This window comes from Mirounga leonina, unplaced genomic scaffold (genome assembly GCF_011800145.1).
Source record: "Mirounga leonina isolate KUSES-001 unplaced genomic scaffold, KU_Mleo_1.0 Mir_91, whole genome shotgun sequence".
Taxonomy (NCBI): domain Eukaryota; kingdom Metazoa; phylum Chordata; class Mammalia; order Carnivora; family Phocidae; genus Mirounga; species Mirounga leonina.
Genome location: NW_023270839.1, coordinates 21,436,174 through 21,463,791, shown reverse-complemented (window position 1 = coordinate 21,463,791; position 27,618 = coordinate 21,436,174). Strand labels below are relative to the sequence as shown.

Here is a 27,618-nt window from a genome sequence, read left to right as displayed (position 1 = left end):
AGCAGCCCCATGGGCCCTTGATTCCCAGCTGGCCTCCCACGCTCCTCAGCCCCTCTGGGTTTCTTCCCTCATCTGGGTCCCTGGGTCCGAGAATGCTGGAGGCTGGCGGCCCCTTCCCATCCCAACAATTCCTGGCTTTCTCCAACTTAGGCTGTTCTCCAAAAAGGAAATCGCAGAAATCAGAAACACCACTTTTTGGGATGTGCTGGTGGCTGTTACCAACGTGGACCCCAGTGCCCTGCAGCCCCGTGTCTTTATCTGGCATGAAGGTGGGTGGCCTGGGAGAACACAGTGAATGGCAACCAGAGAAAGGAGCAAGGAGGGGGGCAGCGGATCACTTGGTCCTGTCCGGGGAAGCAGGTGCCAGGCAGCCCCTTCGCAGTGGTGCTGGGAAGCCTGCAATAGGCTGCCTCCCCTAGTAGGGACTGGACTAGTTTGCAGGCTGCACTCTGTGCGCCAGCTGGGGTGGGTGCTGAGAACAGGCTATGGAAGGGAACTTACTGAGGGGAACAAGCTCCAGAGAGGTGGGCCTGGAAGGAGAATGGTACCTAGTCCTTTACTGGAGAGAGAGGAGGAGTGCCTGGCCATAAGTGAGGTGCTCAGACTTTGAGGCCTTCTGTGTCCTTTCCCTTAGGTGCCCCGTGCCCTCAGCCTCAGCAGCTCACAACCCAAGGCTTGCCCAGCTGTGTGCCCCTGACCATGTTGGACTACTTCGAGGGCAGTGGTCCTGGGTTTGGCATTACCATAGTGGCTCTCTGCTGTCTTCCGCTTGGTGAGCTCTTCACACCCTCACCTACCTCTTTTTCCCTGCCCGTCCCCCTGCCTGCCAACTGTCCCTGCCCCTCATAACCTGCTGGTCTGTGGGACGAGCTTGCTACCGTCAAAGCCCGGCTCAGGGGACCTTGTGAAGGGAGGGGCAACAGCAGAACCCTCAGTGAAGCTGCAGGTGAGGGGCTTCCCTCCCCACTGGCTCCTTCTGATCCTTTTCAGTGAGTCTGCTTATCTCTGGGGTGGTGGCCCATTTCCGGAGCCGAGAGCGCAAGAGGCTACAGAAGAAAGGCAAAGAGAGTGTGAAGAAAGAAGCAGCCGAAGATGGTGTGCCAGGTGAGATGGGAGGGGGGAGGGAAGGAGGGAGGGAGCTCGGGGGCCGGATAGGGAGCCCTGGGAGAAAAACCAGGGTACAGATATGGGGAGAAAGCCAGGCTTTGGGGTGGCCTGCTCAGACTGGTAGAGTGGAACTGGCTTGAGGTCAGGGGCCTGGGTACCTCTGCTGAACCGCTCTGCCCAACCGTCCTTTCCCCAGCAATGGAGTGGCCGGGCCCCAGGGAGAAGAGCTACCCCATCACCATCCAGCTGCTCCCAGACAGGCGTCTGCAGGTCCTGGACAGGCGGCTCTCTGTGCTCCGCATGGTCCAGCTGCAGCCCCTGCAGCAGGTCAACCTCATCCTGTCCAGTAACCGTGGACGCCGGACCCTGCTGCTCAAGATCCCCAAGGAGTATGACCTGGTATGGCCGTCCTGCCTCCCCTGCCTGGAAGGCTCCTCCATCTCCCCTCTCTGAGCCAGTCCTGTCAACTCACCCTCTCGTCAGCTGCAGAGCTCCCCTGTGAAGGCAATGCTGGGGAGAGGCACCCTTTCAGCAGACCCTACACTCCACGTGACCCTCCCTCTGACCCCCCCCTTGGGCCACTCACCTGGTTCCAGCCTGGATGGATTGGGGGGGCAGCTTTTCTCCCCTTCCCTAAACTCAAGGTCCTTTTGAGGGGAGGCTGCGCCAGAGCTGAAGCTCCGAGCACCAGCACAGGTTTCCTCCCACCCAGGTACTACTGTTTAACTCCGACGAGGAGCGGGGCACCTTCGTGCAGCATCTGCAGGACTTCTGTGTGCAATGGGCTCTGGGCCTTGACGTGGCTGAGATGAGCGAGAACGAGCTGTTCAGGAGGGCTGTGACCAAGCAGCAGCGGGGCCGCATCCTGGAGATCTTCTTCAGACACCTGTTTGCCCAGGTGCCATGGCTGTGTCTTGGAGACAGGACCTGGCCCAGGGGCTGGAGGGAACTTGGGCTGGACAGGATCCTACACAGGGTGAACTAAGCTTCTGGTCTGTGGGCTGGAGACAGACAGCCTTGATTGAATCATAGCTTTGCCACTCCCTCCCTGCCTGACCTTGGGCAAGTCACATCATCTCTGCTCTGTATCTCCATTTCCTCATCTATTCAACAGTCATTAAAATAGGATCCACCACCTTGAGTTGCTGTGATGATTCAGTGAGATAGTCCATATCAGTGGTTCTCAAAGCGTGGCCCCTGGACCAGCAGTAGCCACCTCACCGGACCTCACCTGGGGATTTGTTAGAAATATAAAGCCTCAGCACTCCCCACCCAACTTAGTAAATCCGAAACTCTGCTGTTGGGGCCCACAAGCCCTCCAAGGGATTCTGATACACTTTCAGGTTTGAAAAACACTGTTCTATGTATAGTGTTTAGCCCAGGTGCTTGGTACATTGTAGGCATTTAACAAATGGTAGTTACATGTATAGGACTTTTAAAATCTTTGCACAATGGGCAGAGACCAAATCAGGCACGTGGTAGCCCTGTCTAAATTGACAAAAGAACATATCCCTAGCCTCTTTCTGCCTTTCCACTCCTGTCAACTTCATCTTCTGTCCCCAGTATAGGCTCTTTCATTTTGCAACCCCATCTTTGCCCTTTCTCATTCCCACCCTCCCCCCTTGAGACCTAGCACCATTCCTACTCTATAAAGCTCCTGGATCTTGGGTCCAGGGAGAAAATGGACTGGCTGCTAGAGATTTGAGTCACCACCTCAACAGGAGAGCAGAGGCCCAAGTCAGAAGTATATCTAAGGACCGGGAATGGCCACCAGGGCTCACCCTTTCTGAATTGGACTTCGGGGAGATGGAAAGGGTTACTGAACTGTATCCAGCCCAGGCCTCACTTCATTCTCTCTCGCTCCCTCTGCTGCTGCCCGAGTGCAGGTGCTGGACATCGACGAGGCGGACGCAGGGACCCTGTCCCTGGACTCATCACAGAAGGTACGGGAGGCCCTGACTTGCGAGCTGAGCAGAGCTGAGTTTGCCGAGTCCCTGGGCCTCAAGCCCCAGGACATGTTTGTGGAGTCCATGTTCTCCCTGGCTGACAAAGATGGCAATGGCTACCTGTCCTTCCGGGAGTTTCTGGACATCCTGGTGGTCTTCATGAAAGGTAGGGGGAGGGTGGGCCATTCCAGGAACCAGCAATCTTTCAGCACAGAGGTGACCTGCATCCTTCTTTCTCTTCCCAGGCTCCCCAGAGGACAAGTCCCACCTGATGTTCACCATGTATGACCTTGATGCAAATGGCTTCCTCTCCAAGGATGAGTTCTTCACCATGATGCGGTATGGTATGGGCCCTTCCAGTTCTGAGACTCCCTGCTGTTTGAAACAGGGAAAGTCAAATCAGAGGGTGGGCGAGGAGGCTATGTGACCATCTGTATTGAAAGGTGACTTAGCTACTGCTTCCTAGATTCTCAGAGCCTCCAGCTTCTTAAGTTTATCTGGCCAGGCCCCTGCCTCCAGGAGGGTCTATTATCTGCACTGTCTATACCAGCCAGAAAATTCTCCTTCCCTAGTTAAAAACAAACAAACAAACAACAACCAAACCAATATGACTAATAACAGAAGTCTACTAGCCCGTTTTGGATGCCTTTGGACCTTTGTAAACTCTTGTTACCATACATAACACTGTGCTTTGCACTGTGAAATAATGGATGGAGGACAGATGACCTTGGTCACTCTTCCTGTATTAATCACCATGACATGTGGGAGGAGAAACATGGGAAGTTCCTCTATATTCCAAACCTTCTTTCTTCCTGCTGCGTAAGCTATTTCTGATTATGGTGTGCTGATAAAGACCAGTTTTGAGGACGCCTGGGTGGCTCAGTTGGTTAAGTGTCTGCCTTCGGCTCAGGTCGTGGTCCCAGGGTCCTGGGATCGAGCCCACATCGGGCTCCCGGCTCAGCGGGGAGCCTGCTTCTCCCTCTGACCCTCTCCCCTCTCGTGCTGTTTCTCTCTCTTTCTCGCTCTCTCGCAAATAAATAAATAAATAGATAAATAAATAAATAAATAAAATCTTAAAAAAAAAAAAGTCCAGTTTTTAGTGCATAGACTTCTTATTCCTGAAGACACTGTTTCGGTAATAGAGTCCTCTTCAGCTCCATAAGGTCAGGGGTCTTATTTCTCCTTTGTTTCCCGCTGCATCCACCTCTTCTGCACCTCTTCTGTGATTGGCACACAGCAGGTATTCAAAACAAACTTACCTGAATCAGGTGGAATAAATGAGCAAATGAATAAATAGAATGCATAAAATGGTGCGGAGTCTTTTACCTTTCCTACCTCAAGCCTTTCCATTGCTTTCAGCATTCCCCCTAACTGCCGCATCCCTCTTGCAGCCCAGATCCCACAACTGGGCATGGGCGTCTGAAAGGCTGGGGTGAAGCTGCCTGGGTGGCTCAGTCGGTTAAGTGTCCGACTCTTGATTTCAGCTCAGGTCACGATCTCAGGGTTGGGGGATCAAACCCTGCATTGGGTCCATGTTCAGCGTGGAGCCTGCTTGAGATTCTCTCCCTCCATTCTTCCCCCTAATCTCTCTCTCTCAAATCAATCAATCAATCAATCAATCAATCTTTAAAAGGCAAGGGTGAAGCCGGCTGCTGTCCATCCCTCACTGGGTGTGCCATTGCGGGCCCAGGCCTGGGTGAGGCTCTAGGGAATCCAGGAGAGGGTCCTTGACCCCCAGGGCTGAGCAACCACCATCTCCTCCTTTACCCAGTTGTGACTCTTGCTCAGTCTCACTTGGACGATGCCTTTTTTTAATGTGTTTGCTGTGCCATGCACACAAAGGTCTTTTTCTGTTGGACTCACACAAACGTGCATGGTTGGTTGGTTTGTATCCCAAAGCACAAGCTAAGAAAAAAGTATGGCCGCTGCATCTGCCACTCTGGGTTCTATCAGATGGGGTGTGGAGACACCCCTGTGTGCACCCTGGGGTGTTGGCACAAGGAAGCAGCAGCCTTGTAGCTACATCTCCTCCCCCCACACCCGGGCTATCTGTGCCCCCATTGGACTGTGAAAGGGGGAGGCCAGTGGTGGCGTGGGATGTGTCAACACGAGAGAGGGGGCAGAGAGCCTGCCACGCGAGAAGTCCATGGCCCATCTGGAAGTGTCCCTACACTAAATGGACGTTCATCTCACCTCTCAATGCCCCCTTGTTTGAGGGCTGCTTTCTCTAATTGGTCAAAGTCACTTTCAGTTTCAAACTTTTGGCCACCCCACCCAGCCTCACATCAGCTGCAGGCTCGTTGAACACCTTCTCAGTGCCATTTCCCGGGTCACTGGTAACCACATTAGATAATCTGGGGCCCGCCCCACCCTGTGCCTGCCTGAACCTGACCTTGCCAGATGACAGGTGGTTCTGTCTCTCCTCCTCCCCCAGGTCCTTCATCGAGATCTCCAACAACTGCCTGTCCAAGGCCCAGCTGAAGGAGGTGGTGGAGTCCATGTTCCGGGAGTCCGGCTTCCAGGATAAGGAGGAGCTGACGTGGGAGGACTTCCACTTCATGCTGCGGGACCATGACAGCGAGCTCCGATTCACGCAGCTCTGCATCAAAGGTGGAGGTGTGTATGTAAGAAGTGGTAGGAGTCAGGGAGGGGTGTTCCTTCAAAATGAGAGTTACTGGTGGATAAGACCCAGGTTTTATTTCTCCCCAAGTCTTTTGTGCCTAGTATAGAGCCAGGCACTTAGGGTGTCACACACAGCTGTGCAATTTGTGCACTGCACAAAGATGCCTCCTGAGAGGTCAGGGTGGGCTGAAATCCAGCTTACATGCTACTCACTAAGCTCATGCACATTGGCCTGGGGCGTATCTAGTCAGAGGAAGAGGCATTATTTTCTTTATACAAAGGATGCAGGGTTGCATCTGCCTGCAGCGGTTCCCTTTCCTAATTGTGCCAAGTCACCACCTCATCTAGCAGTGGCTGCCCTGTGTACAATGGGTGCTCAGTGTGGGCAGTGAGGGGAACAAGGCAGGAACAAGAGATGAGAACGTGACAAAGTCCCTAGCAAGTGCGGTGGCAGCCTTCCTAGAGAAGTGGGTGGGAGCAGTCTCCCACGCTTCCAGACTCTCGTTCTTCACTTCAGGTGTTGGAGGCATCTTTAAACCAAACATCAGCTGTCGAGTCTCATTCATCACTCGGACTCCGGGGGAACGGTGAGCAGGAATGGGGTATCGGCAGGTCCCCTGAAGAGAAATGAAGGAAGTAGGGCTGGCTGAGTCAGTCCCTGGGACCAGGTATTTGCCCTCTGAAAGTAGCTCTTAGTCCATGATTGATCCTGCTCCAAATTCCAGTGCTTCCCACACCCCATGTGGCTCAGGAGCCTGGCTCTCTCCCTGCCACTCCAGGACAGAATCCTTCTCTAAAACAGATGACCGGATCATATTCATTCATTTTGCCCTGCTTCTCCTGCCTGGCTTCTCTCTGACCAGTTTTATGGACAGGTTCTCTGGGCAGGGATGGGTCCCAGGATCCATCCCCATCTCCTGAAGGGGGTTCTTCTCCTGGCTGCAAAGACAAGGGGAGAATAAGCCCCATTTTCCATTTCTCAGCTCCTGCTCCCAGAAACTGGAGCTCCCTGCCTCAGAAGCCCCAGAGCTGGGAGGCCCTGGGCTGAAGAAGAGGTTTGGCAAAAAGTGAGTATTTTCCAGAACCTTGGGCCCAAGGAAACATGGGGAGAAGTCTCAGAGTCTCTGGCCCTGCCCAGCCCCCTGGACACACCAGGTCATGTGTCTCATTCCCTGACTGGTGGGCCACAGAGTCAAAGGATTCTTCAACATCTTCCAACCTCTGCACCCTCATCATCAGGCAGGGACTTGGCACTCAGAGGCAATACTGAGATGGCAGGAAGGGGTCTCCTGGCTCCTGCCTTCTTTGGGCACAGCAGCAAGGCCTGTGCAGGGAGCAGCAAGAGGGAAGGACAGACGGACAGAGGAAGATGAAGTGGAGTAGTGGGGAGACAGAAGAGTGGGGGTAGATGGAGCAAGTAAAGATGAGAGGTGAAAGTTGGGGTGGGGAGAGGAGTCTACTCCCTGGATGCTGTTTCCTTCATCTGTTCTGGCCCCTCTTGACCCTGCCAGGTTACCAGGTCTCCTTCATGGGGTGGCATTCAGGGGAGGCTGGGGTGCCCTGGTCTCACGGCCACCTGCTTCCCATGGCTGCAGGGCGGGGGGGCCCACTCCCCGGCTGTACACGGAGGCGCTGAAGGAGAAGATGCAGCGGGGCCTCCTGGCCCAGAAGCTTCGGCAGTACAAGCGCTTCGTGGAGAACTACCGGCGGCACATCGTGTGCGTTGCCGTCTTCTCTGCCATCTGTGCGGGCCTGTTTGCAGAGCGGGCCTACTGTAAGAGCTCCGGGTTGTGGGCAGTAGGAAGGGAGATGTGGAGAGCCTTCTGGTGGCTCTCCCCACTGGCCCCCGGGTGTGCCGACTCAGGCCCAGGCCTCCAGCCTCTGTGCCATGCTGATCCACCCCTCGCCCCCTCCCCAGATTATGCCTTTGCCTCGCCACCCTCGGGCATCGCAGAGACCACCTTTGTGGGCATCATCCTGTCCCGGGGCACGGCCGCCAGCATCTCTTTCATGTTCTCCTACATCCTGCTCACCATGTGCCGCAACCTCATCACCTTCCTGCGAGAGACCTTCCTCAACCGCTACGTGCCCTTCGACGCCGCCGTGGACTTCCATCGCTGGATTGCCATGGCTGCTGTTGTCCTGGCCAGTGCGTGGCTCCTGGGCACCCTCGCCCCCACTGTTGCAGCCCCCTGGGTCTAGCTGTGGGGGAAACAGTGAGGAGACCGGAGCTACTTATACTCCCCTCTCTCCTCCCTGGGCCTCCTCTGTCCCTCAGGGTGGGAGGTACCATTGGCCCTGGGTGGCATCTCTAACAGGGTCTCTCTCAGTTTTGCACAGTGCTGGCCACGTGGTCAATGTCTTCATCTTCTCAGTCAGTCCCCTCAGCCTGCTGGCCTGCATCTTCCCCAACGTCTTTGTGAATGATGGGTCAGTTCTGGGGAGGGCTCCCTCTTGGGACACTTGGGGCAGGCTGAAGGGCATAATGGAAAAGAAATAGATGGCCCTAGACACACTACTCTGCCTTTGAATGAGAGTGAGAAGCCTGCTGGGGAAACTGAAAGGTGACTTCCTTGCCCTGGAAGGAAGCTGGCCATGATTAGCCAGGAAAGATGTTCTGGAGATGAACTGGAGACCCTTTCCCACGTGTACCTGGCATAGAGTGTGGCATCTTAGCCTATCGTCCATTCACTGGGCAAACATCTATGGAGCACATCTTACGTGCCCATCCAGGTGCCAGAGAACAAGCAGGCCAGATTCACACAACCATTCAGCAAATACTGAGTATCTACTCCATGCCTGGCATTGTTTGAGCATAGGGATTAGAGCAATGAGCAGAGCAGAGCCACACCCTTGCCCCCACGGAGCTTACGAAGCAAATGTCAGCTACAGTAGGAGAGCTCAAGATAACACAGGAGGAAGAACGACCGATAGAGCTGAGGGTAGATCTATGGGAGGCTGGGTGCCATGTTCCTGGAACGGACCCGTGGCCATCTGAGTGGAGCCCCAATAAACTCAGCAGTCAGGGCCGGCAGGAGCACCATCACATTGTGACAACGGGGGAGCCAAACCTACCCCAGCCAGAAGCTCCATATACCTTTGTCTTACAGGTCCCAGCTTCCCCAAAAGTTCTACTGGTGGTTCTTCCAGACGGTCCCAGGTAGGGAGTGGGACTGTATGCGAAGTCTGGGGGTTCTGTCTGAGGATCTCTGCTTGTCTTCATCTTCCCATGAGTACATCCTTGTTTGTAGTGGTCATGGTTTCTTTCTAGTCTCCAGGACAAGCCCCAGCTGCAGCCCCTGCAAGCAAGCTGTTCTGGGGGCCAGGGAGGTCGGAGAAGGAGGGCAGAGTGGGGGAATGCTCTGTTGTATTGTCAGCCCACGTAGAGGTCCTGAGAGTATTCTCTGACCCTGTCCCCCTGCTCCCAGGTATGACAGGGGTGCTCCTGCTCCTGGTCCTGGCCATCATGTATGTCTTCGCCTCCCACCACTTCCGGCGCCGCAGCTTCCGGGGCTTCTGGCTGACCCACCACCTCTACATCCTGCTCTACGTGCTGGTGAGGCTTCCTCTGGGCAAGGCTAGGCCATGGGGCAGGGATGAGCAGGGTAGGGAGCAGGCTGAATTGGACCTAAGATCTCAGAGTGAGACCCTGAGGTGGGAGACCCCAGTCTCTAAAGTCTATACCAGCTTCATCTACCCAGCCCAGGCTGAGGGCCCAGGCAGGAAGTGTCTGGACAAAAGGAGTGCATGAGGGGGGCCTGGCTGGGCCTGAGCTGTACTAACTGGCTGTGTCTCCAGCTCATCATCCACGGCAGCTTCGGCCTGATCCAGCTGCCCCGTTTCCACATCTACTTCCTGGTCCCGGCACTAATCTATGGGGGAGACAAGCTGGTGAGCCTGAGCCGGAAGAAGGTGGAGATCAGCGTGGTGAAGGCGGAGCTGCTGCCTTCAGGTACCAGACCCAGCCTGACCCCAGGGAGGGAACATTGGAAGCCAACTCATGGGATGTGTGGAGACAGCTCCCCAGGCCTCCAGACCACCATTGAGGCTTCTGATAGCCCCTTGGGGAACCCGTGCAACTTTCCTGATGAGAACGGAGCCCCAGCTATGTTTGCCCCCAGGACGACTTGCAAACAATGAGAAATGACCATGAGAAGAGGCAGTTGGAAGTGCATACAGAGAGGTGTTTTGTTTGTTTTGTTTTGTTTGTTTTTTTTTTTTAAAGATGTGATTCATTTATTTGACAGAGAGAGAGAGAGCGAGAGCAGGAACACAAGCAGGGGGAGCGGGAGAGAGAAACAGGCTTCCTGTTGAGCAGGGGGCCGGATGGGGGGCTCAATCCCAGGACCCTGGGATCATGACCTGAGCTGAAGGCAGAAGCTCAATGACTGAGCCACCCAGGCCTCATACAGAGAGGTTTAAGGACAACACAGACCCCCCACCTTGTGTGTGGCCTGGGTGCAGCTTGGAGAACCATATATACCCCTCCCTTCTCCTAGAATAGCCCCCCTTCAGAGATGGGCAATTGGCCCACATTTCGAGAGCCTGTTTTTGAGAGTCCCTGTTGACCAGAGTGGGGGTTCACATCACTGTGGAGGCTGGCAGATGATTTTAGCTGTTGTGGGACCATTTAATCTTCAGGACTCAGTAAGAAAATTAACCCATTTCAACTTTATGTCAGTTAAGATTACTCAAAGACAAAGCCTCAGCATGGTGTTAGTACACACTTTGCACTCTGCAGTACTCACAAATCAACTTTTTTTTTTTTCCTTTTAATCAACTTTTTTTAACAAAGAGAGAATGGGTCTGAAGCTCAGCGATGGTCAGGTACCAAACAGTATCCAGTTAAAATCTGAAAAAATTTGGTGCCTTCTATTTAGAACACATGATACTGGTTTTCCACCCATCTTAGTGATCTGAAGTTTGTCAAGGTAAATCAAATTGAAAAAGTAAGTCAATTTAAAGAAAAACATTAGGTAAACAATAATGCAGAGGTGTCCAGAAATGGCCCATCACAAAGGTAATTCTCAAATGGTGGAGGTTTGGTAAACACTGAGATGGTCCTTGGGGAACCTGAGGTCCCCTGACCTGTAGGCTGATATTCAGGACAGTGGTATAGGGCCTGGGCCTTTCATGGGAATAAGGAGTGGAGGGGAGGAGAGAGCTGGAACCAGAGCAGAGAAACCCAACTCTTGGGTTACCCAGGAAAGAGAGAAGGGGATCCTCCAACTCCCACCCCGAGGAACTCCACTTGCTCAGACCGTATGCCCACTCCCTGTGCCTGACCCTGTCCCCCTGCTCCCAGGTATTTTAGCTATTGTGGGACCATCTAATCTTCAGGACTAAGTAAGAAAATTAACCTCATTTCAACTTTATGTCAATTAAGATTACTCAAGGACAAAGCCTCAGCATGGTGTTAGTACACCCTTTGCACTCTGCAGTACTCACAAATCAACTTTTTTTTTTCTTTTAATGAACTTTTTTAACAAAGAGAGAACAGGCCTGAAGCTCAGCTATGGTCAGGGTGGGAGTTGGAGGGTGCCTCAGGTGTGTGGAGAAGACAGGGTATCTGCCAGTCCTCAGGTACTAGGAGCAAGGCTTCTGATCCCTGCCCTTGCCTGCCCATGACCTCCAGGAGTCACCCACCTGCAGTTCCAGCGGCCCCAAGGCTTTGAGTACAAGTCGGGACAGTGGGTGCGGATCGCCTGCTTGGCTCTGGGGACCACTGAGTACCACCCGTTCACACTGACTTCTGCACCCCATGAGGACACTCTCAGCCTGCACATCCGGGCGGCAGGGCCCTGGACCACTCGGCTCAGGGAGATCTACTCACCTCCAACGGGAGATGGCTGTGCCAGATACCCGAAGGTGTCCACCACTGGGAATCAATTTTGGGGCTTCAGCATTGGCAAAGGGTTCCCACCCTCCCCAACCCTGAGACTAGAAGCTCCAGCCAGTGCAAGTCCAGGCTGGGGTGCCTCAGAAGAGGCTGGGATGTCTTATATCCTTCTTCTCCCTGCCCCACGCCCATTTCCAACCTCAGAGCTGAGGCCAGACCAGGCTCATCTCTTCTCTCCCTTTGGTTGGCAGCTATACCTTGATGGACCATTTGGAGAGGGCCACCAGGAGTGGCATAAGTTTGAGGTGTCAGTGCTGGTGGGAGGGGGCATTGGGGTCACCCCCTTTGCCTCCATCCTCAAAGACCTAGTCTTCAAGTCATCCTTGGGCAGCCAAATGCTCTGTAAAAAGGTGAGTGTCTCTCTCCCATTCTTTGAAGGAATGGGAACAGACTGCCTGATTGTGTCCCCATGTCACAGCAGAGTAATATGAGGAAAAGCCCTAAGCTCCTAGACACTGACTCTGCTGGGGTTGTTCGTACGCAGTTGTCCACGTGCCCAACATTTGAGGGAGGGTAGGAGGTATAGAAAGAAGGGCCTTTGCTGGGGTCTGTTGGTTAAAAGCTTGTGGGGCTGCTGAGGTTTGGTGTCTGTGGGTGGTCAGAGGCTTTCTGGCCTCTCAGGTGAAGGCATCTGGAGTGGAGGAAACTTGAGCTGAGCCAGGTCCTGAGCTCCCGCCATGTGTCCCCAGATCTACTTCATCTGGGTGACGCGAACCCAGCGGCAGTTTGAGTGGCTGGCTGACATCATCCGGGAGGTGGAGGAGAATGACCGCCAGGACCTGGTGTCCGTGCACATCTACATCACCCAGCTGGCCGAGAAGTTTGACCTCAGGACCACCATGCTGGTAGGTCAGGGCCAGCCAGCCAGGGCGGCTAGGTGGGTCACCATCTAGAGTAAGAACTGACCCTGGCTCTGCTTGGTTGTGACCTTCCTCCTCTACTTCCTCTCCCAGTACATCTGTGAGCGGCACTTCCAGAAGGTGCTGAACCGGAGTCTGTTCACGGGACTGCGTTCCATCACCCACTTTGGCCGCCCCCCCTTTGAGCCCTTCTTCAAGTCCCTGCAGGAGGTCCACCCGCAGGTCAGTCCCACCCCACCTGTCCTGGGACCCTGACCTTCCCCTTCCAGGACATCCTGCCCTCAAGCACCCTGCAGATGTAATCTGAGGGGAAGACCACCCCATGCCAGCCCCAGGATAGGGTCAAGCGTGGAGGAAGTCTTCAAGCCCAACCCCCTGCTGCCCCCAGCTCAAACCTCCTCCTTAGGGCCGGGGTCAATGCCTTGGTCATTCCAGCAGGCTTGAGAAGCAGCTTCTTCCCAGGGGTGAGCATCTTAAGCCTTTAGGGCTCTCCTTTCTGCAACCGTTCCCCTCAACACACTTGACAGGTACCGAAGATTGGGGTGTTCAGCTGTGGCCCTCCAGGAATGACCAAGAATGTAGAGAAGGCCTGTCAGCTCATCAACAGGCAGGACCAGGCCCACTTTGTGCATCACTACGAGAACTTCTGAGAACCTCCGAGAACTTCCTGGTTCCTGTTTCCCCTCTGTGGGCAGCCCTGCCAACAGTTTCTCTGTCAGAATCCACCTCAGGCCTCAGCTAGAAAGCTGGAAGCGCCCCTCCCTCATGGCCCCATCTGTCCTATGCTCTGAGAAGGTAGAGAAGGCCCCTCCGGCTCAAGTTACAGCAGGTTATGGCAAACACAAGCAGGCTGGGGACAGCTCCTGCCTTGTGACATCAGTAGAGGTGAAGAGGTCCAACAGCGGTTGCCTCTGATAGGTCCCCATGTCTCTGTTTTCCTTGCACAAAATCGATGTGTTGCTTTGGTATTTTCTTGGCCAAGGCACTTGAGGGATGAGGGTGGGGATCTCTGATGTGAAGAGACAGCTAAGTGGGACTCACCTCAGAGCCTACCTCAGAAGCCATGATGCTTTGAACCTGGACAGTCACACTCTATTCAGTCTCTGAGGCCTTGTCCCTCCAGCTCTGCTCCCGACCCCTTCTTGCTTCTAAAGGGAGCTTAGAGAACAAGCATGGCTCCTTAGTGCTGATGTTCCAGTGGTCAACCAGCAATGCCTACTGCTGTGAACATTTTGTGGCCCCTTTCTGAGCCTGTGGAGCAGCCCCTGGGCTCTGAGACCAACGGAATCCAGCCTGTCTTCCAGATGCCCAAAACTCCCTCTCAGTTCCCTATTCCCACGGGAGCGGGGTGACCAGCTGTCCTGGTTTGCCCAGGACTCTCTCCATACAACCACTGAAAGTCTCCTGTCCTTGGAAACGCCTCAATCCCAGGCAACTCAGACAAAGTTGGTCACCCCACACAGGAGGCAGCCTGGGATTTCACCTCCATACTCGGCTCTTTGAGACACTTCCTTTTCCTTCTGTAACTGACCCTTTCCTGAAAAGCTGAGCTTTAGGTTTTTTTAAATATAAATTTAAGTATAATTTGTATACAGCGAAGTGTACAAATCTTAAAGTTATGTGTACATGTGTTAACACTACCCAAGTCAAGATATAGAACATTTCCATCACCCTCAGAAACTTCCTTGTACCCCTTCCAGTCAGTCTCCCTCAACCAGTAGAAGCAACCACTGATGTGATTTCTGTCACTCCAGATTAGTTTTGGTCATACTGAATGCATCCTTTGGAAACTGGCTTCTTTCACTCAGCACAATGTCCTTGTGATTCATCCATATTGTTGTGTATATCAGTAGTATATTCATTTTCATTGCTGAGTTGTATTCCACTATAGAGATGTGCCAAAATGTTTATCCATTCTTCTATTGATGGACATTTGGGTTGTTTCTAGTTTTTGATAATTCTCAATAAAACGTCAATGAACATTCTCGCACCTGCCTTTGGTGGACATAATGCATTCATTCCTCTTGGGTATATATCTAGGAGTGGAATTGCTGGGTCACAGAGTTCTCCAGCCAACCTGTGTCAGGGAGAGTTTCTGCCCATCTCCATATGCCTGCCCCAGGCTCCTCTCCTCATTGGTCCCACCCAACATCTTCCTACAGGTCAAATGCCTTTGGCTCCCAACCCTCTATATTGAAGGAATCTCTCTGACAGAAGTGAAAGAACGCTGGATCAGAGCCCAGGATTCTGGTGCCAACTTTACCCCTAAGTAGCTACAAAGGAAAAACCCTTAACTTCTCTGAGTCTGTTTCCTCATATATTAAAATGTCTATGTGGGTATTAGGAAGTCAGGTAGCAATTCTGGCCCAGAAAATGATTCAGATGAGAAAATGTATGTGTTGTGTGCCAGTCTCAGCCTACCAATAATCAGTGTTGTAACTGGACCAGCCCTTGGGGTTCTCCTTATGATTGCAAGACGCCCTCAGGAATAACCATCAGGAGACTTTGAAAGAGATGAGGTTTATTACTTGTAAGCATTGGAAATTACATGACACGCCTGGGGCCACACAGTGAGGTCATAGCTCGGGCCTGGGATTCTGCTTCTACTGGGGTAGAGGGTGGGTGCTTAGGGTTTTGCAAGCTCACTCTTTATTGGTGAATTTAAAACAAGAGTGGAGGGGCATCTGGCTAGCTGGGTTGGTAGGAGGAGCATGTGACTCTTGATCTCAGGGTTGTGAGTTTGAGCCCCATGTTAGGTGGAGAGTACTTAAAAATAAAATCTTTTTTTAAAAAAAACCCATAAGAGGGGTGCCTGGGTGGCTCAGTCAGTTAAGCATCCAACTCCTGATTTTGGTTCAGGTTATGATCTCAGGGTTGTGAGATTGAGCCCCAGCGTGGAGCCTGCTTAAGATTCTCTTTCTACCCCTCACCACCTCTAAAAAAAATTTAAAAACCCCATAAGAGTGGGAATTGAAAGTACAGAAGGAGAAAAAACAAGCAGCTCAAGAAGTCAGTTATCAAACAAACTTCAACATAGATTTCTAAAACAATGGAGCTTTGACTGGTGAGGTGGGAGGGATCGCAGCCTGGCTCTTTATCTAGTCGTGTGGCTGGCAACGTGTTTATTCAAGATAACCATCTCTTAAATGACTGCCTCTTTTTTTCTGTATTTATTGAGAAATAATTAACCTGTATCACTCTATTACTGTGTAAGTTTAAGAAGTGCAGCATAATGGTTTGATTTACATGTATTGTGAAATGATCACCACAATAGCTTCAGCTAACATTCATCATCTCATGTAACTACCATAAAAAGAAAAAAAGAAAAGAAAAAATCATTTTTTTTCTCCTTGTGATGAGAACTCTTAGGATTTACTCTCTTAACATCTTTCCTATATATCACACAGCAGTGTTAGCTAATGTAATGTGGTACATTACATCCCTAGTACTTATTTATCTTATACTTGGACGTTTGTACCTTTTGATCCCCTTTCTCCACTTCCCCCTCCCCACTCCCACCTCTGGTAACCACAAATCTGATCTCTTTTTCTATGAGTTTGGAGGCTTTTGTTGTTGTTGTTCCATATATAGGTGAGGTCATACAGTATTTATCTTTCTCTGTGTGACTTATTTCACTCAGCATAATGCCTTCAAGCTCCATCCATGTCACCACAAAGGTAGAATTTCCTCATTTTTTATGACTGAATAGTATTCCATATATATACTTACATACCACAACTTCTCTATCCATTTATCCACTGATGGACACTCGAGTTATTTCTGTGTCTTGGCTAATGTGAATAATGCTTCTATGAATATGGCAGTGCAAATACCTTTTCAAGTTAGCGTTTCTGTTTCCTTTAGACATATCCACCATATGTCTAGAGGTGGAATTGCTGGATCATATGGTAGCTCTATGTTTTCTTTTTAGAGGATCTTCCATACTGTTTTTCACAGTGGCTACACCAAATTACCATCCTCCTAACAGAACAGTACACAAGGGTCCCTTTTCTTCTTAGCCACACCAGCATTTGTTATCTCTTATGTTTTTGATGATGGCTATTCTAACAGGCATGAGGTTTTAGTTTGCATTTCCCTAATGACTAGTGATAGTGAGCATCTTTTCACGTACCTGTTGATCTTTTGTATGTCTTCTTTGGTACTTTGACCATTTTTTTAAAGATTTTATTCACTTATGAGAGAGAAAGAGAGCAGGGGGAGGGGCAGAGGGAGAGGGACAAGCAGACTCTGCACTGAGCATAGAGCCCAAGGCAGGGCTCTATCCCAGGACCCTGAGATCATGACCTGAGCCAAAACCAAGAGTCAGATGCTCAACTGACTGAGCCAATGCCTCAGTCAAAATCCAAAGTTAAGTTAGTCACTTGCATTTAAAAAAAAAAAATAGAAAAGGAAGGAAGGAAGAAAAGAAGGAAGGAAAATAAAGAATAAGAAAGAAAGAAAAGAAGGAAGGAAGGAAAGAAGGAAAGAAGAAAGAAAAAATTATCAAGGCTTGCACTATACTATAAGAATGTATTATATAATTGCAATATGTGATGATTATTAATCTACCTATTTATTTATTTATTTATTTATTTATTTTTTAAAGATTTTATTTATTTATTTGACAGAGAGAGAGATAGCGAGAGCAGGAACACAAGCAGGGGGAGTGGGAGAGGGAGAAGCAGGCTTCCCGCCGAGCAGGGAGCCAGATGTGGGACTCGATCCCAGGACCCTGGGATCATGACCTGAGCCGAAGGCAGACGCTTAACGACTGAGCCACCCAGGCGCCCTAATCTACCTATTTATTAACACCATCAAGCCTATGAGCTTCCAGCCCTCCTGCTCCTCACTGGTGCACAACCAGTGATTAATCCTAAACTCTAGTCCCTTAAGTCTCGACCTTAGCTTATTCCCAAATCTGGCCCATCAGTGCCTTCCTTATTCCTTTCTAAAGACTACTCAAAGTATTTATCTGCCCCATCTTAACTCACCTCTCCTTGCCAGACTAGAGAATGTTGTTGATATGGCTGCCATGATTATCCATAACATTCTACTCAGCCCTACCCTCCCTGCCATGCTAGAGCCTGAGGATCTCCTAAAGACTCCATGATCATGCTTGACCAGACACCACACAATGTCAAGTGCATGTCCAGTCCAACAGAGGTACGTGCCATCATGATCTTGAATAGCCTCAGGTGGCCTGGCCTCAGTTCTGACTCCCTACTCCAGCCAGGTTCTAGATGTCAACACTAGGTATATATTCTTGTGATCTGGCTGCTCAGTCTAACCTTGCCCAGATTTCTAGTAAGCCATTTGTTGCTGAGATAAGAGTAAGGGCCCCTGGGGTAAGCCAGGAACAGGCAGCCAACACATGATGTGCCTTTGGGTTGAGAAAATGAGGTCATCGACTACACAAGTGGGTGTAGGGGAGAGGACAGATTCTGGAAAATTATGTAAACAAGGGAAGCCACAAAAATACCTCAGGGAAAGAGGACTGGGGAAGTGGACTTAGAGGAAATTCATGGAAACGTTCATCCTAACAGTGTAAAAGAGAACAAACCTCTACCTCAGGTCACAGATGTTGATCTCAGGCCTTGGGACAAAGCCCAACGCAAATTCTGCCTCAAAGGGATAAAGATAAGGATGAAAATGGAACAGGGATGAAGAAGGAATCAGGTGGGATTGGATGGCAATGGGAATGAGGATGGAGAAGATGAGGATGAGGATGAAATTGGATGGAAGAGCTTTGGGGTCAGGCAGGGAGTAGATGAGGACGGGGAGGTGCTGAGGCTGAGCTCTATAGGAAAGGAATGAAGGCTAGCTCTTTGCCTCTTTTTCCAACTTTCCAGACTGACTTTCTACCCCACTTGAGAAGAAAGTTGACAAGATGTGGAAACCTACCCACTTGAGAAGAGAGAAAGTTGATAAGATGTGGAAACCTTCCCACTCACTTGCTAAGAATTTTTGAGTAAGTGGAGCCAATCTAGCAAAGTAGTTGAGAGTAAGGGCTCTTTTTTTTTTTTTTTTTTTAAGGTTTATTTAAGAGAAAGCTTTGCGCATGCGCATATGTGAGCATGGGGCTGGGGCAGAGGGAGAGAGAATCTTTTTTTTTTTTTTAAGATTTTATTTATTTATTTGTCAGAGAGAGAGAGCGCACACAAGCACAAGCAGGGGGAGCAGCAGGCAGAGGGAGAAGCAGACACCCCGCTGAGCAAGGAGCTCCATGTGGGACTTGATCCCAAGACCCTGGGACTGTGACCTGAGTCCACGGCAGACACTTAACCCACTGAGCCACCCAGATGTCCAAAGAGTAAGGGGCTCTTGAGTCAAACTGGACTGCACCCACCTGGGTGACCTCCACGGGAAAGAAGTCGAAAGCGCCGGAAGGTAGCAGTCACCACCATGCCAAAGAATAAAGGTAAAAGAGGTAAAAACAGGCGTAGGGGTAAGAATGAAAATGAATCTGAAAAAAGAGAATTGGTGTTTAAAGAGGATGGACAAGAGTATGCTCAGGTAATTAAAATGTTGGGAAATGGACGATTAGAAGCTATGTGTTTTGATGGTATAAAGAGATTATGTCATATCAGAGGAAAATTGAGAAAAAAGGTTTGGATAAATACCTCTGACATTATATTGGTTGGTCTTTGAGACTACCCGGATAACAAAGCTGATGTAATTTTAAAGTACAATGCTGATGAAGCTAGAAGTCTGAAGGCATATGGCGAGCTTCCAGAACATACTAAAATCAATGAAACAGATACATTTGGTCCTGGAGATGATGATGAAATCCAGTTTGATGATATTGGAGATGATGACGAAGACATTGATGATATCTAAATTAAACTCAGAGTATGTGAGGATTATTCTACAATTTCAGTTTTGGCCAATACCTGTTAAGAAGACTAAAACTTCATTTATGAATTTAGTTTGTTAAGACACACTGATTTATTTTCATTGTTTTGAAGTATTATATTTCTCTAAAAACTGATGAAACTGGATTACTTTAAGTGAAATTTTAACACTTTATTCTTTTGATGTAATTGAATTTAGGAATAAAAGACTACAATATCTGCTGTTAAATAATAGAAACAAGTCATTCCCACTGTGACTACTCTATTCTAGTTAATAGGTGTTTTGAATAAATTGCCTTATCATTATAGGTTTTGATAAAGCCTTGTTCCAGCTAGTCTGTTTACAGTCTTTCTGTATATTCTAGTTAACTAGATGTTTTCTAAGATTTTTGATATAATTTAAGAAAGGTATAGGTCTACACTTAAAGTCAAGAAATGGGGCTATTTTCATATTTATGTAGTCATATGTATTTTTATACTGTTTGATAACTTAAATATTCTTTTCATCATTATATGTTGCCACCATCATAAAAAAAAAGCATTTCCAAAATGCAGTTTTTAGAACATGGGTTTGAAAAGCAATTTTCAATTTGTAAGATTAGTAGTTACAAAAATTAGTGCTAGGTAACCCAATTATTTTTACATTGGAAGTACTGACATATTAGTTTAGTATTTTTACTTAATGTGTATAGAAAGTTTCTCAAGATAGCTTTTGATGGTAAAATAAGTACAGTATTTTTTATTATACAGAATAGGTTGTGTTAAATATGTCATTTATTGTCAAAAGTAATATGCATTGTAACTCATATTTTTGGGCTTTTTAAAATTAAATTACAATGTATAAATGAAAAACTAATTATATAGTAAGTTATATTAAACTAAGCCTTTCTTAAAGCCTTAGTTGGGTTTTATAAAAGGGGAAGAAAGGAACCACTACTGAGAAATATAATAAAATATATTGTTGAGTATTAAAAAAAAAAAAAAGACCCAGCTGGGTGACCTTGAGCAAACAAAGGAAACTCTCAGTGCCTCATTTTGTAGGTTACAAGTGTTCAGCCAAAGATAATGTGTGGAGAGCCCTTTACTGTGCCTGGCATCTAGTAATATTGGTCTTATTATTACTTTCATTAAGAGAAGTTGAGGATCCAGAAGGCAGAGCTCTATATTCTGAGGAGTTTGGAGTGTTTGGGTCTTTTTTTTTTTTTTTTTAAGATTTTATTTATTTATGAGTCAGACAGAGAGTGAGAGAGATTACAAGCAGGGGAGCGGCAGGCAGAGGGAGGGGGAGAAGCAGGCTTCCGCTGAGCAAGGAGCCCGATGCGGGGCTCAATCCCAGGACCCTGGGATCATGACCTGAGCTGAAAGTAGATGCTTAACCAACTGAGCCACCCAGGCATCCCTGGAGTGTTTGGGTCTTGAGTGATGTCAAGCGCCTTGTTTCCAGTCCAGACCTGACCTGTGTGACCACTCCACCAATTTTTCATCTCCCCAGAAAAGAGAGGAGGCTTGCCCTACCCTCTAGAGATACCTAGCCCCCAAATCATCTGGAAGTCACTCCATCCTGGCCTTGCCTGAAATGGAATGTGACAAAGTGAGCTGATCACCTCCTGACCCAGGCTCCAAGAATTCTATAAAGGGTGTGAGAATCTCTCCAGCCATTTCACAGGAAATCTCCCTGGAGAGTGACCTCAGATGAATCATAATGTGACTTTTCCGAGAGTGAGAGGCTGGCCGTGAGATTCTAGGAGAGACTGCCCAAAACACATTGGATGCTGAAATAGAAACCTGGATTCTATCTCCAGCCATCCTACTAAAATCACTGTGTGACCTTAGAGAAGTCACCTGAGTTCTCTGGGCCTCAATTTCTTCACCAAGAAAATAAAGGGATTAAGCTAAGACCCCTTCCAGACCTAAAATTTCACTATTCCCTTCTACACTTGTCATCTCAAACAAATGGAAGCCCCCATATTAGGAAAAAGGCTTCCTAGGCTTCTCATTCAAGGTTCAATTGGCTAGGGGAAGGGAACTGACATTTAAGATTCTATATCGCATTTACATAAATTTCCTCATTTAATCTTCATACTAACCCTTTGGGGGAAATATTGTTGCCCCTATTGTACAGAGGAGGCCCCTGAACCTCAGGGAGCAAATTGCCCACAAATACCCATCTGGTAACAGGCAAAATCAGGATTTGAACCCAGGTCCCATGAAATCTCAGAATCCCTGCTCTTTCCAAAGTAATGGAGTTGCCCTCTCAGGCGCAGGGCTGGGTTCCCTACTATGCTCTCTCATTTAATTTTCTCAGCAGCCTGTGAGACAGCCATAACATCTGGAAATCCAGCAGTAAGAGAATAGTTAAGTAAACTACAGAATCAAACAGTATTATGTAACCACTTACAATGAAAATCATTAGATGAGTAATCTCATACTTAGAGATTTAGGATAGGAAAAATCTTCAGAGTCTTAAAATATTTAAGCCCTCTCCTCCCAAATTCCTCTTGTAGGAACTTATCCCAGGAAAATGATAAAAAATCTGGACAAAGATTTACATTTATAGTATATATAGTCTATCCCCTTGCTTGAGTTCCCTCTCTCGCTCGCTCGCTCTGTCAAATAAATAAATAAAATCTTAAAAAAAAAAAATCTTTTTAAAAAAATAGATTCCAGTCCAAACAAGTCTTTTGGGAGAAACTGTAATTACAAAGATTTTGTAAACATATAAAAATGGCTAATATTTATTACTAGGTAAATATAAATCAAATCTATGTTTTGAGGTAACTAAGAAAATATTTATAAATTGTTAATAGTGTTTATCTTTGGGGGTGGAGTAGAATTGAGAGTGACTTTCATTTTCTAATTACACATTTCTGTGATTTTTTTAATAATAAGTATATATCACTTTCATAGTCATAAAAAATAGAGATATCTTAAAATTATAATTGTGTATAAGCAAGGATTGGCAACAGAGAAAAGTGAAAAGTTGACATGTTACAGTGATGGTTGTTGTCAAATCAAAATTTGTATTACAGCTGTGTCAAAAAAAAATTTTTTTAATCAGTGTTTCTGTATTAACCCATTTGATGTGTGTTGGTTTTTTGTGCAGCAATAGAAAACTGTAACATCCTCTAATACATCATCCTGGATATTTTACTTTATATAATGTCTCAACCTGCAAGGGTCGTGTTTATCATCTCTTTCCTTTCAGTCACCACCCTCAATTAAATGTCAGCTCCATGTCCATCTTAGCCATTTCTATGAATGGTCTCTGGCATGGAATAAATGCTTGGAAAATTTTTTTTTTTTTAAATCAGTGTTTCACCCTCACAAGGGAAAAGGTGGTTAAAAGGAACCTAAAGAAGGAAGAAACAGTGGGAGAAATGCTGAAGAATTGCAAATATCCAATTGATTAGATAGCATTTATTCTTAAAGAAAGAAAAGAGGAAAGTATTTTTGCCTCCCCAACAGAGCAGATGGGTGATCCTTGAAAATTGCATTAATATCCGTCAGCACATGGGCACCTGGGTGGCTCAGTCCATTAAGCAGTTGACTTTTGATTTCAGCTCAGGTCATGAACTCAGGGTTGTGAGATGGAGCCCTCTACATTGGGCTCCACGCTCTGCAGGGAGTCTGCTTAAGGATTCTGTCTCTCTTTCCCCTCCCCCCCCCGCCCGCCCCTCCCCTGGCCTGTGCTCTCTTCCACTCTCAAAAAAAAAAAAAAAAATCTTCAGCATAGAAATCCTACTTCTAACAATCCTACAGAAATATTTTATGTATTTATGTGGAAAGATATATGTACAATAAAATTCATTGTATTTATAAGGGCAACATATTGGAAGAATCCTACACACCCACCTACAGGATAATGAAGGCGTGGAGGAAATTAAACAAAAACGGAAGCCCAAGATGAACTCAGTAGCCGACCCCAGGCTCTCCCCTTACCAGATGTGGTTCCAGATGGGGAACCACACCGTGGTCAGAACGGGCTTCAGCTCCCCAACGGGCACGCGCCCGGGGCTGGGCCGCACCTCGCGGGGCTCCAGCAGGCCAACCGGCACCACGGACTCCTGGGCGGCGCCCTGGCGAACTTGTTTGTTGTAGTCGGGTGCGGCTTTTGCCTACACGGTCAACTGATCCATGTCTGCTATGGGCTCTGCCCTGGACGATCACACACGGACTGGGCATTTCGGGAAGTGAAGGCTGCCCAGGAAGGGCAGGGCCGGTGGGGTGGAGCTGGCCCCCTGGCTGCCGCCGTCTTCCATCGAGCGCCTGTTTGATGATTTCGCTTGCACGTCATTTGGAAGCACTGTGTCCGTGCGTCCCGGGCTGAGGGGCTGTGATCTCACTCCAGGGGCCACAGCGGCCCCAAGTGCAGCCACACGCTTGTACATCTTCGACACTCTTTGGTTTTTGATCGGTTTATTTAAAACTGCTCTATAATTTACCACTTGTGTGTATTTAACCCACTCTTGTGAAAAAGATCTTTCATTATATCTTTGTTCCTAAAAAAAAAAAAAAAAAAGATGATATATGGTACCTCCATTCAATGGAATAATTTTAGCATTAAAAAGAATGAATAGGGCCTACATGGCTTATCATGTAAATATATGTAATGAGGACATGATCCCATTTTTGTACAATTAAATCTGTGTATGTATGACATAGATAAATGGACATAGTGTATGTATAGCCTTTGGGGTATATCTTCAAGTACATACTCCAAATTATTAACTATGTAGGGTTCTACGAAAAGGGGGATTGAGGTAAGGTAGGGACATTTTGTTTCTCAGCTGAGTTAAATCTCCATTTTACAGGAGAGCAAATAATTAGCAATGCCAAGAATACTAGCCTAGAAAGGCTAAATAGAGCCAAATTAAACAAGTTGATTATAAGGCAAACCACCCTGCCCCCACCACGTACCTAGGAGCTGAACAGAGAGAACATCAAGGTCCAAGGGCCACACTGTGATCAAGAATATCACAAAGAAAATGCAGCATCACTGTGGTTGAGGGATCTGTCATTTGAGCTCAAACCCCCACGAGCCAGTCATCTCCATTCAAGTTCCATCACTGCACTGACCCTTAATGTGAGGGCAAGATGAGATAATGTTTGTAAAGCACACAGTGCGACCCAATCCTCCGTATTTCCTTGTACAACTATATGCCAAGTCTGTAAATTCTGAGATGAGATCAAATAGAATCATATAAATGTGGGTGCACTACTTGGTGAGTGGGGGGGGCTGGTAAGAGATGTTTTAAGAAAGCTAGAATAAATTTTTTTGAGCCTCATGTCTGAAGCCTGGGGAAAGAGAAGAGCCTGAAAGAAAAGCCCCACAACATGAAGGAAAAGAAACTAGCAACATAAGATAAGGACCCCAGTTGATTTTGCTACTTTGGGAGCATATTTCAAGAAATGGAAACCTTGAAAGAATTCACCAACAGAGGTCATGGGCTGTAGAAATAATTCATAGTAACAGTGGGGACACGAACACAGAAGTGATCTGAAAGACTGAGGTCACGTCTAATGGCATGAGGTCTAATTAAATGGTGTATCAGCTTCGATATCCTGAGAACTACCAGGCAAGTGAACAGTGAGGTTCACAGGGTTTTCTAGACAACGCTATGATATCAAAGGGTTAATAAGGCTAGGGAGGAAACTTAAACCCATATTTCTCTCAAGCAAGATTAAAATACGAAATCGGTAGTAGAAAGGATGAAAATATTCTGTTAAAGATTCTTATGGTAAAAACCAGTTTAAAAAACTAGCCAGGTGAGGTGATGTTCTCATCTGACCTAACTTTCAAGGACCCAGAAAACACAAAGTCCCCCACAGAAATTGCATACAGGGAAAGGAAGCAAAAGAAGAAAGCGAGGCGGGTCCGAGGGAGGAAGCCATACACGCCACGGCCAAAGCCACAGTGAGGACCGGCTGAATTCCTCTGGCACTGGAAGGCTCATCGATGATTCAAAAACAAAACTCAGGGTGATGAAGCCCACAAAACACGGCTAAGACCAAAAGATGCAGGCATCTGGGGACTCACAGGAGGCACCAAAGCCTGGCCCGCTGTTGGCAGTCACTCTGCTGGTCATTGGATACAGAAGGTGATTAATTAAAAAGATGAAGGATGCAGCCTCATGGCTGAAGCATGCAGGCAGCCGGCTTCTCAGAACTGGCGGGCCCACCCCACAGTCCTTGAGGCAACATGACCCACCCTTGGGCCCATGATGTCACACATCACCCTGCCCAGCCTGCACAGGGGTCTGCTGGGGACAGGGGTAGGGTTCTAATTGTTTGCGAGGGGGTACCTCCCTCTGTCTCCCTGCTTCTGGGAACTGGCTCCAGCCAAAGCCTCTTTGGGAATGGAGAGTGTCCCCCGCCTTGAGGGCCCACGCGGCTACTTACGCTCTTCTGCAGTTAAGTCTGAAAACCAGCGAATTGTGAGTCCCTTATTCATTTTCTCTCTAACATAACATAATAAAATTAAATTTAAAAAAGATTTTATTTATTTACTTTAGAGAGAGAGGGGGGGAGGAGCAAAGGGAGAGGGAGAGAGAGAATCTCAAGCAGACTCCCCACTGAGCAAGGGGCCCAACAAGGGGCTCAATCCCACATGATCCCCCTGAGATCATGACCTGACCTGAAATCAAGAGTCGGATACTTAACCCACTGAGTCACCCAGGCGCCTCCTCCTTACTCATTTTTTTAAATTCCAAAAGTGATGAACGGTCCTGGTTAAAAAATGTATATTTTTTCAATCAATAGAGAAATGTATATGATTTTAAAAAAGAAATTCCTCCTGTTCCCCTCCCTTCAAACAATACAAAATCTCAAAATTTTTTCCTCCAGAGTTAACTGCCATTAACACTTTGGTGTCTATCCTCATAGAAATTTTTTCCCCACATACATTCAAACATATGCATATATGAGGTTGGGGTGGGAATGGGGCAAATTATTTAACCTCTGTACCTCAGTTTTCTCAGCTTTAAGATGGGGGGAATGATATTAATCCACAGGGTTATTTGAAGGTGACCTGAGCTAAGACATCTAGCATTCTTAGAAGCGTCTGGCGCAGACCGTAGTAAGCATTTGGGCATTATTGTTATGATTATTCCCTCATTCTTTCTCACAGCAGCTTAGTATTCTATTGTATAAGTGAGAATGATACTGGGAGAGGAGTTACTGACCCCACTACAGATGCCCAAGAACACACACAAATTAAATAGCGCTCCTGAAATTAGTTGGGGTGGGGGGGATGTGTTGGTCCCAGAACCGAGAACTCCTGATACAGTGTTGTTCTTACCACACCAGAGGGTCCCTCACAATCCTTCTTAAAGCCAAAAAGGTTTGGAGTGGGCAGCTGGTCCCCATCTTATTTGGACTCCAGGCTGTCTCCTGGGCCTCCAGGGCTGGGGGCTCAAGGCTCAGGTGAGCCTTCCTCTTGCTGCACTTTCCCGACATGCCCCTCTTGGGTCCTTGGGGCTTGACTTGTCCTTCTACACAATGAGTCCTGCTGAGGTCTCCTGGCCACTCCGTGGTCAGCTCAAGCTGATGGGGCAGGACGGCAATGGCTTGGAACTGAGAGGCAGGCCTGCCTGCTTATGAAGCTACAGGTATTTCTAGAGCTCCTTCTGTGTGTGCGAGGCACTGTGCTAACCAGGGGGGATACCTTCATGCCTCTGGGGGTCCTGGTCCCACTGGGACCAACTGCTCAGGGCTCCTGGGTACAGGGCCTCCTCGGGTCTCAGGGGGCAGCCTAGGGCAGCCAGGTAAGAGACAGCTCCTGAGTACAGTGACCCGGTTCCCAATCCTCCCCTCTGTCAGCTCTCCAGATCTACTTCTCCTGCTCTTGCCCTGACAGGTTTATGGAAGAGGTGAGGGTGCTGGGTCGTGCCGGGCTGAGGCCTTTTCTGCCACCCTGGGAACTTCTCACATACTTCCAAGTGCCTTTCCAGACTCCAGGTACAGAGCCGGAAAAGTCTTGGGGATCAGCTCCCCTGCTCATTTACCAGATGGAGAGACAAGGTTTGGTGAGGGAGAGGCAGGGCCTTATTAAGCACAATCATGGTGCCATTCACCAAGCTAGATTTCAAATCTAAGCTCTGTCCGGAGTTTTAGATTCACTTTCATTAATCCTTACAGTTGCTTGTCAGACCCCAGCCGCCAAAATGGTGAAGCAGATGGAGAACAAGTATACTTTTCAGGAAGCCTTGAACAGTGCAGGAGATAAATTTCTCAGTCACATGGTGCGGGCCTTGCAAAATGAGCAAGACTTTCTTTCTTTCTTTCTTTCTTTCTTTCTTTCTTTCTTTCTTTCTTTCTTTCTTTCTTTCTTTCTT

At 48.2% G+C, this 27,618-nt stretch overlaps 1 protein-coding gene and 2 pseudogenes across 1 annotated transcript in view; all 3 read left to right on the top strand.

Annotated features, from left to right (window-relative positions):
• The window catches only part of DUOX2 (dual oxidase 2), a 20,116-nt gene extending 6,468 nt beyond the window's left edge, over nt 1-13,648 (top strand). The window contains exons 4-24 of the mRNA XM_034994608.1: nt 151-269; nt 635-772; nt 991-1,104; nt 1,304-1,506; nt 1,820-2,005; nt 2,994-3,219; nt 3,299-3,392; nt 5,488-5,669; nt 6,193-6,262; nt 6,659-6,742; nt 7,271-7,449; nt 7,594-7,824; nt 8,006-8,105; nt 8,786-8,835; nt 9,104-9,231; nt 9,474-9,627; nt 11,311-11,543; nt 11,766-11,924; nt 12,264-12,419; nt 12,528-12,656; nt 12,962-13,648. Of these exons, the coding sequence (XP_034850499.1) occupies nt 151-269; nt 635-772; nt 991-1,104; nt 1,304-1,506; nt 1,820-2,005; nt 2,994-3,219; nt 3,299-3,392; nt 5,488-5,669; nt 6,193-6,262; nt 6,659-6,742; nt 7,271-7,449; nt 7,594-7,824; nt 8,006-8,105; nt 8,786-8,835; nt 9,104-9,231; nt 9,474-9,627; nt 11,311-11,543; nt 11,766-11,924; nt 12,264-12,419; nt 12,528-12,656; nt 12,962-13,084 (3,058 nt within the window). The 3' untranslated portion in view covers nt 13,085-13,648. The remainder of the gene's footprint in view (nt 1-150; nt 270-634; nt 773-990; nt 1,105-1,303; nt 1,507-1,819; nt 2,006-2,993; nt 3,220-3,298; nt 3,393-5,487; nt 5,670-6,192; nt 6,263-6,658; nt 6,743-7,270; nt 7,450-7,593; nt 7,825-8,005; nt 8,106-8,785; nt 8,836-9,103; nt 9,232-9,473; nt 9,628-11,310; nt 11,544-11,765; nt 11,925-12,263; nt 12,420-12,527; nt 12,657-12,961) is intronic.
• A 5,036-nt stretch (nt 13,649-18,684) lies between these two features.
• On the top strand, nt 18,685-19,350 carry LOC118003132 (annotated as a pseudogene).
• Nucleotides 19,351-27,447: 8,097 nt separating this feature from the next.
• Nucleotides 27,448-27,618, top strand: part of LOC118003425 — a 649-nt pseudogene continuing 478 nt past the window's right edge.